Source organism: Seriola dumerili, unplaced genomic scaffold (assembly GCF_002260705.1).
Source record: "Seriola dumerili isolate Sdu_G_001 unplaced genomic scaffold, Sdu_1.0 BDQW01012242.1, whole genome shotgun sequence".
Lineage (NCBI taxonomy): Eukaryota > Metazoa > Chordata > Actinopteri > Carangiformes > Carangidae > Seriola > Seriola dumerili.
In genome coordinates, this window is record NW_019186497.1 from 215,096 (window position 1) to 224,679 (window position 9,584).

Genomic DNA, 9,584 nt, shown 5'->3' on the forward strand with positions numbered 1-9,584 from the left:
ATCACAGGCCTTGTTTGATAACACTGAGGAATCAACACACTGAGACGCTACTAAGGCGGCTGTTTTCATTCAGCTATTAGCGACTGATTTTCAAGAAACCAGCAGAGGATTAAAGCGTACTAATACACATAAAAGATCTAAGGTATGGTTTTTAAGTTACACGTCATTGTAAGGTAAAAGGAACGATATCGGGGATATTGGAGAAATCGTGAATTTCTAGCCAGTGGTAGCCACCTAGCTCGCTATTCAGCTAACGACTGTTATCGTTACGTAGCTAGCTAGTTAATGCTATCGCAGCCGGAACGAAAAGCCATTAACGCTAGCTTAACGTTGTTTTTTCATAACTGCTATAACTATATGTTATTTAGGATACCTGAAGTACTTTAATTGAAACGCGGGTACGAAGCATATGTATATTACCGAGAAACTGTGTCGTTGTTAGCGTAAGCAGCTATCTTAGTGACCGTCGAGAGTTGCATCATTCGTCGAACCTAAACTTTGATCTTGACCTGAAAAGTGCATCTTGATGTAAACTTACTGCTATATGTAATGAATATATGTACTGACTAAGATGAACGTCAAATCCTTAATTTTAGAGAGGTTGGAACCAGTGAATACATGGCATTTTTTGCTTGATAAGGAATATTTAATTGATTATCAAAACCTTTACTGACTAATTTTATATGTGTGTGTGTGTGTGTGTGTGTATGTATATAACAGTTTCTACTGTACTACAGGCTTATCATAAAGTACTGTGTATTAATTTCTTGACCTCTCCAATCCCTTCATGACTTAATCACTGCTCTATACACCTTTTGTAATAAAGTAAAGGCATTACATCATATTAACCTGTGTTCGTCTGCTTTGAGAAGACAAGAATCCAACGCATTTGTGTAATGATTAGTTTGAAGACACCTTTAGCCAAATAACACAAAGTCGATGGCAGCAGCTGCAACATTTTAGACATTATGGTACTGTAGGTCCATCCTGGGGAAGAAAAAAAAGTTTTGTTCATTAAAATGTAACTTAACGATTTTTCTTCTGTGTAGGGACACCCCGCTTCCTGTGCATCCAGGCCTTCTTCAGTGTTTGTGCTGTCAGGGTGATGTCAGCAGCCTGTCTCACGCGCCTGGCAAGGTGCAGTGGTCCTTATGTGGGTCGCAGTGGTCTTTTTCAGATGGCCCTAGCCCCACTGCCATTGCAGCAGGACAGCCACCTCCAGTTCACAGTCTTTCGGAGACAAATTTACAGCCCTTCAGAACAGCGACACAGCAACACACGCTTTGATGCAGACAGCAGTGGCCAGCCCACCACTTGGGATTCATTTGGCATTTGGGACAATCGTATTGATGAGCCCATCCTGCTGCCTCCCAGCATTCGCTACGGCAAGCCCATTCCCAAAGTCAGCTTATCGAAGGTGGGCTGTGCCTCACTCATTGGTCAACGCAAGGAGAACGAAGATCGCTTCCAGGTCTCCCAAATGACTGACAACATCCTCTATTTTGCTGTTTTTGATGGGCATGGCGGACTAGAAGCAGCTGACTTCTGTGAAAAAAATATGGAGAAATTCATCAAGTAAGGAAGTCATTGAATATGCTATGATCACATATCTTTACCAGTATTACAGGAAATCAGTTGACCGATTAACAATTTGAATCTGATGTTACGACAAAAAAGTCTCTTTTGTAGTTGATACACTGATCAGTATAGTCATTTGGTTGTTGTTTCAGGAACCTTGTGGCAGAGGAGTCCAATCTGGAATTAGTTTTAATGAAGGCCTTCCTTGAAGTAGACAAAGCTCTTGCAAAGCACTTGCACTTCTTACCAAATGGTAGGTTCTTTCATGTTACATGTACATAGACATACTGTGTATGTATATACTGTATATACACACTTGTACACATATGTAATGACACTTTTTTCTTCTCTCTTCAAAACCTTATTCACTTATCCTACTTAGGCTTTGAAGCCTTGGATTTCCCAACTGACATAACCTGAGCACTTTTGGTTAGAGGTCTGTCATTTAACCCAAAGTTACTTAGTAACTGATGAACAATAAACCAGCTACAAGTAGAGCAAACACTACTGCTTGACTGCTTCCAGTACTGCATCTTTACATACAGAAAGGCGACAAATTAAAGGAAATACCTGAATACATGTGTGAATAAACACAACGGATGAGGATTTTAACATAGAGGGCACGAGGGGTCACTGATAGGGTTTTAATGAGTAAGAAAATTATCTTAATCACATTCTATGGTCTTTATAGTCACCAGATCTCAACCCAGTTAATCATCTGTGGGGATTTTGGTGTGTTAAACAACACTCTCCACCATCATCAGAAACCCTAAATTAAGGAATGGCCTTTGATAGAATGGTGTCTACATCTTTCAGTCGAGGCTGAGAGACTTGTGGAGTCTATACCAACAAGGCTAGTGGTGACCAAACATCTTACAAAGATGATTAATGTTGTTTTTTCCTTTAATTGTCACCCATCTGTTGATATTTTATCAATCTGCAAATTATATTGTTTAGCATGGGCATTGAAAATGATATTGGGGTAATATGAGTATCGCTGGAACAAATGAATGCAAAACAAGATCTTAGTAAATCATGTGGTCTACATTTTTCCCTAGTCATATCAACTTTTCTCAAACAGAATTATGTCTGATTAAGGTAATCTGTTGATATAAAAGCTAGTATACCTGTAATGTGGCCATACATCGGCCACGCTGTGTGAAATGTCCCAATATGCCTGTGTGTGTGTGTGCATGTTATCTACGGCAGCTGCTGACCCAGCTAAGAGCTGGAGGCCCTTGGCACCAATGTGGATGACGAGAGGCTAGATATTGAAGGAGAGTCCAGCGGGTCCTAAATCCTGGACTACTGGAAGGTTCCCTATCTTTCTCTCACTCCTCTCTCTCTCTCTCTATCTCACTCTCTCTTCCTCTCTTCCTTTTCTTCTCTCACCAAGTGTATGCAAAGCTTCGTGTGAGACAGTGCTTCAGTTTGACAAGTTGTATGAAATGTATGTTGTCAGTGACAGATTTAGTCCATGAGATGCAGCATGTTTAATATGCAAATTAGGCAACAAAAAAAATGCGTATCTTAAAGTCTCCAGTAAGTTATCTCACTTATTTCTTTGGAGAGAGAGCGGTGTAATTCAGATGTGAGCAGATAAATCCACTTAATTACATTTGATGCTGTTCTCTCAAATTCATCACCTCTTAAGGAACTAAAGTTTAGTGTTTATGTATAGGTATGCACTTAGTGGCCACTGATGCAATCCAATACAACTGCTCTGTCATCTAGTTTACTTCTATGATGACTATAATGTTGAGTTCTTGTTGACACTGTCAGAGAGGTGTTGATTCAATAGCTGTATATGGATTTTCCATTGACTTCAGTTAGTAATGTGTTGTACTGGATGACCTTATGGTGTATGTATGGAGGACGTAAAATAGAAACGCCTCTCAGTGTAATGTAATCCAGTACAACACCACCTTTAACCATGACCTCAGTAATAAACATATCAATTATTCATACATGTCCAACAATGTCAATGAAAACTCAAAATGGTAGAATTTGTGACAGAGCTGTTTTGTTTCAATTGCAATAGATTGTACAAGTGTACTTAATGAAGTGGTCATTGAGTGTATGTCCACCGCTCAAACAGTCTTTGCCAGTCATAAAACTGGCAGGTAGCATATTGCTGAGTTCAATGTTGTAATAACGTCTTACTGTTTGCCTGCATTAATAAGAATTGTTACAAATTACCATTACCAAGCATCAAAAAAATCACATTTGATATCGCTTTCCCTTATGGCAGATTAGTGATGAATTTTTCAAATTTTGTAACTCTAGATAAATGCATGCAAAACATAGAAGAAAAACAAAATATGCTTTTCAATAAATATCAGGATAGTAGTTTACTTTTTTAGATGATTTCTTGTCTTGCTTTTTGAAAATCAATCCCAATACTGGACACTGAGAAGTGTTGTGTCAGTTGTTTACATTTACTATTTTAGATCTTTAGACTTAAACTAACTCTGCTGTAACATTTGCTCTGGACCTCAACTCTGTGCTGAAACAGTTCGACCTGCATGTGTGACTGCCTCCTCTATTGTTTACTGTGTAATCTCTAGTTTGCTGTAAGTCTACTATATGACTTCCCACCCATGTCTTCATGTGTTAGTGTGTGGATGTGAGAGTGTGAGATACACCATGTGATTGCTGTGAACAATGTGAACAGTGACTTTCTGTGTGGACCTTTATGGCTCCTTCCACCTCTGATGTTTCCTTTTATGTCTCTGTAGTACCCGGGATGAATGCAGGAACCACCGCCACTGTGGCCCTGCTGAGGGACAGCTTTGAGTTGGTGGTGGGCAGTGTGGGAGACAGCCGAGCCATGCTGTGCCGCAAGGGCAAGGCCCTTAAACTCACTGTCGACCACACTCCTGAGAGGAAAGACGAGAAAGAGAGGTACATAGATGTTGTCTGTTAAGACAAAGGAGACTTACAGCTTCAAAACACATTTAAAAGTTGTTACATGCATTGATGGTGGTTTATTGGCAATAATTACTCTAAGACGATATTGTTACTTCTGTTAACTGTATTTTTTATTATTGTAGTCAGTGCTTGTGTTCCTCTCTCCCTCTCCACTGGCCTCAAGGATTAAGAAGAGTGGGGGTTTTATTACCTGGAACAGTTTGGGACAGCCAAATGTCAACGGCAGGTTGGCGATGACACGCAGCATTGGAGACTTTGACCTGAAGAACATGGGGGTCATTGCTGAGCCTGAGACCAAGAGAATATCGGTAGGTTTGGGTTTTAGGTTTGTCCCAGCTTCAGGCAAATATTTCACAATTGTCTACTGGGTGTTTTAATGTTAATACTGGATGTACAAAAGCACAATGACAACACAGACTTGTAATGTATTTAGCAAACACTCTGGCCTTCGTCCTCTAGTTTTCGGATATGAGCCAGTACATATTTTTTTTACCTTTTTAATTGTGATGCTTACAATGCTCACCTGTATCTGTTGACATTTATGTGCATGTTTGACCTCCATTTTAATGTGATCAAGTGAATAGTTTACAATGAAAATTGCACACCTGGATACATTTTTTTGTATAAATGTTCTCCTGTCTGTCAATATATTAGTCTGAATAAGCAGCAATACACATTTTCACACCTTCCTCAATCTGTAAATATGTCCACAAAGACATTGTATAATTATGTATGTTTTTGTTTTTTTTTCTTACAACCATTTGTATTGACCCAATTTTACTTTTAAACTGTTGTCTACTTTCTTTAAATGTTCTCTTATAAACTACTGTAATGGTACTTTGTGAAAAACTGTTTTCAAATGTAGATAAATAATACCTCACTTTCTTCCTTCAGTTGCACCATGTCCATGACGCGTTCCTGGCGCTGACCACAGATGGCATTAACTTCATTATGAATAGCCAGGAAATCTGCAATGTCATCAACCAGTGCCACGACCCCAAAGAGGCAGCCCAGAGAATATCTGACCAGGTATTTGGCTTTTAATTTGTCTGTAGTGTAAGTCTCCACTATACACAAAGTAGGAGAGGACTGTAATTTTAGTGGCTGTGGATTTATTGTTGTTTGTCGTTTACTGATGGTATTTTTTTTTATTCATAATTTTCAAAGTGCAGTATTCTGGTCCATGTTATGGTTTAGGTATGAAAAATACCTAAACCATAACCATACAACAGAAGTAGCCTCTCTTTTTGATGCAAACTCCTTGTTTTGTCTTGGCTGGTCAGAGTTCTTCTCCTTTTCGGAATTACCAGGTTCTTTTTTTTCCTGTGTCCAGTACAGTCCCACAGACATAGTCCTGCAACATAAACACCAAATCTGGGGCTCAAAAATAATCTTCAGCAAATGTACCATTTACTAATGTTTGAGTGGTGTTTACTAAACTCTACATGGCCAAGATTTGGGAATCATTTAGTTTTCATTTATTTGTGACCTGTTTTTAGAGATTCACTTTTTCGGTAGGAAGCAATGAACTTGTGGCTGAGTGTCAGAGACTCGGTAGGGAAGACAAACTGCTGACGGAGCAATTTTGATTTTTGTCCTTTTATGGGGATTTGTTGGTAAAGATTTTTTTTTAAATTTAACCTTCGGATGGATGGATTGGTTGTTGTGTGAACATGTGAATACTGTATATATTGCAAGGCGTAAAACTATTCACTACACCTGCCAAAACCTGGGTGGTTCCAGTGTATCATCACTTGGATGTAAGCCATCATAAATGTAGAAAAACATCTACGTGGACATCTATGCATTATGGCCCTGAAGCATTAGGTCATCATAAGTCTAAGACAAGATGGTTATGTTATGTTGTTATGGTTTTCTTCTCTCTTAGGCTCTTCAGTATGGCTCAGAAGACAACAGCACAATTATTGTGGTGCCCTTTGGTGCTTGGGGAAAACACAAGAGTTCGGACACAAGTTTCTCCTTCAGCAGAAGTTTTGTGTCCAGTGGTCGCTGGGCATAGTCAGCAGGATGTCAGATGAAACTGTGTGGTCTGTGGACCTAATTAATGTGTGCAATACAATCGGTGCCCTTGAGGAAACTTTATAAAGTGTGATTTGCCCAAACAATAATACCTAAGGCTTACAACATGTTATTTATAGCAGCACCATACTGTCCTCTGAGAAGTAAGAGGTGGGGAATTCATGAAGTGCACTAAATTGAAAACATCCTCTTTATACAAGGTTTTATCTACTAGCAAGCCAATGACCCTATAGGTGCTAAATGTTGAGAAGTGTTTGAATGGCAGACAGGAATTCATGATCACGAGTCGTCACTTAGCAGATATGTTGGCTGCTCTACATTAGCTAAGATTTTAAGACTAATATTCCTGACTGTCTGCCATTCAGATACATTTTTATCTATTTAGCTGTTCATAATGCCCAAGTTTGCACATTTTTATTTTCAAGGTTAACTTTAGTTGCATTTTGACAACATTGCATTTGGATTTTAACAATTGTTTTAAGTCTTCAGTCTTTACTTCTGGATCATTTTTAACAGTGGGACTACATGTGCAGAAGAGAGTGGGGAAACACACTAATTGAACTGCATTCATTTTTTTTTCAGTCAATTGGAATTCATTGAACCCTTGTATGAGAATACAAAATGTACTTAAATGTACATACATGTAAAAGCTCACAACTTCTGAAGCAACTGGAATATAATAAGTCTGAGTAGGACTTAATGACTGTCAATTTTGGAGCTTCCTTTCTGTCTCTTGGGTCAAAGCATCTACATTAAACTGTACAGATATATTCACAGTTTAAGCTTTGAAAATGCTTAAACTATTGCTCTTCTCAATGTATCTCCATTTCTAAGGACTTCCCCACAAACAAGGTTCTACACTCATTGTTTTCTTTGGACTTGTAATACTCATTTATGCATCATTGAAAAACATTGATGCCCATTTGCACAATTGTGATGTTTTTGGAGAAATGAACAAAAACCCTGAATGTTCACTAATGTGCACTAGTGGGCTGTGTGAATGGAGTTGTTGTTGCTATTTGTATAAATAGCATTTCAGTGGCTGAAGCTGACATTCATGAAAATAAGATATTCATGTTTCTTGCAATGTAAACATTGCTCAGGCTTGTATAAGTGTTATTATCTGTACTGATTTGAAACAGGTCATGTTGGGGCACTATGAGGTGTTCAGGGTACCGAAATGTACAGTTTATGTTTTGTAAATAATTCTATTTATGTATACCTGGAAAACTGATAGTTCTCTGTTACATTTACTTAATATCTTGGCTAAATTTCTCATATCAGAATATCTGACATGCACATGCTGCTTGTATTGTGTAAGGATACATTACTTTTAATTGTACCTCAGTTGCGATCTGTAATTCAACATTTTTACCACTTAAAAATGTCACTCATAAAGAGCAAAGCACACTTAATGCAACACTAAAGAACTGTTCAGCTAAGAGCCATGTATGACAATGTGAATGTTTGCTTAAATGCCCTCCATGACTAAAACAAACAATCAAACCCTGTAGGGTATAAGAGTAATTAAGCTGTATAAGTGACCTGGCTGATCTAATGTGAGTATGTTCACTTCCAGTGCAAGGTAGACTTAAACCATTAGATTGGCTACAGTTTTTGTTCACTGTTTTGTTTTGTGGTTGTTAAAGCTAGACAAACACAACCACCGTTATCGACATACTTGTTCTAACTATGAGAATTGCAAATGTGTAGCTATCAGTTTTTCTTCAAACACCATTTATAAATGTTTTGTAAATACCCCCCCCCCCATTCACATACTGAATTATTATAAGGACTTTGTCTTTATGCTTAACACGTCCTCCTTACAAGCCTACTTTGTTTGTTGAAGTTATCTTTCAGTGTGTTCAATATCTCTTTACTGTATTTTGTTTCACTGCCTTTCAAATATAATCAATGTAGTCGTGGACCTGTATCCGGGACCTAAATGTGAGTTTCAAGAACACTGTTAGTACTGTATTTTTGATCTAAATGGCTTGTGACACTTCAATTAAAAACTACACACCAAAAAATGTTCATACATTGTACTATTTTTTGTTGTTGTTTGTTTGTTTGTTTTTGTGTTTGTGAAACCAATGCAGAAATGATGCAAAACAATCACAACTAGTCCTGTTTTCTTTAAAGGAGTGTATTTCTTCATTTTGCATCCATAGACAGATGTCTATGGTCTCATCCCTCCATTCGCCATGTATCTGAAAAGCCCAACCTTTTGCGTTGCTAGACAACATTTATTGCAGGAAAGGGAATGGCTACTTTTCTTAACTGAACTTTTTTTGTCACTTGTCCACTTAAATTTCTCTTAAATGACCGTACTGGTGGTTGATTTCCATGCATTTTCACTAGGAAAATAAGTTAGCAAAATTTCTAAAACTAATATAATACTCCATTATAGCTGTTCTACTACAATGTAGACAAAAAAAATCATGATAAATGAATGTCCACTGTGATAAATTGCGCAACTGTTGCAAGTTTCACCTGCTAATACTGTAGCTCTTCATACTGAACAGAAATGAACTGAAGACGATGATGTGTGAGAAGACAGAAATAGACGGCCTCGATTGAAATCCGTCATGTCTACTTGAGTGGTAAATAAAGGATTAAACCCACGTGGAGTTTGGTGGGATCCCAGTTCAGTGTGAGGCACCGGTCCCTGCAGTCAGGAGCTGATGTCAGTCGGCCTGCCCAGTCTCTGTACTCCCTCAGTCTGCAGCGGCAGCAGGACTCTGTACCAGCAGCCTTCCCACACTCTCACAGCTCGGTAAGTCTGCAACAAAATCTTATATCACTTTGCAACAACTTGTTAGTGATAATTGTGACCATGCGTGAATTATATTTTAATTTTTGCCCTGCAATGGATCATGTGCATGTGTGTGCAGTAGGCTACTTGCCTGCCTCACTAAAAATGGTGCCCCTGCTTTACCGAAAACTGTAACGCCGTTTCTTATTGCTTTGAATCCTCCACGACCTAAATTAACTACTGTAAGAATAGTGCTCTAGCCAGAATAAAAAAAAGATTA

General features: G+C 38.4%; 1 protein-coding gene across 1 annotated transcript; it reads left to right on the forward strand.

The window, feature by feature from the left end:
• Positions 1-18: 18 nt before the first annotated feature.
• Positions 19-8,583, forward strand: ppm1k (protein phosphatase, Mg2+/Mn2+ dependent 1K). The gene is made up of 7 exons (XM_022770107.1): positions 19-142; positions 1,050-1,575; positions 1,731-1,831; positions 4,317-4,482; positions 4,673-4,817; positions 5,404-5,538; positions 6,398-8,583. The coding sequence occupies exons 2-7, from the start codon at positions 1,106-1,108 to the stop codon at positions 6,527-6,529; spliced, it is 1,149 nt and encodes a 382-aa protein (XP_022625828.1). The 5' UTR covers positions 19-142; positions 1,050-1,105; the 3' UTR covers positions 6,530-8,583.
• Positions 8,584-9,584: the final 1,001 nt, after the last annotated feature.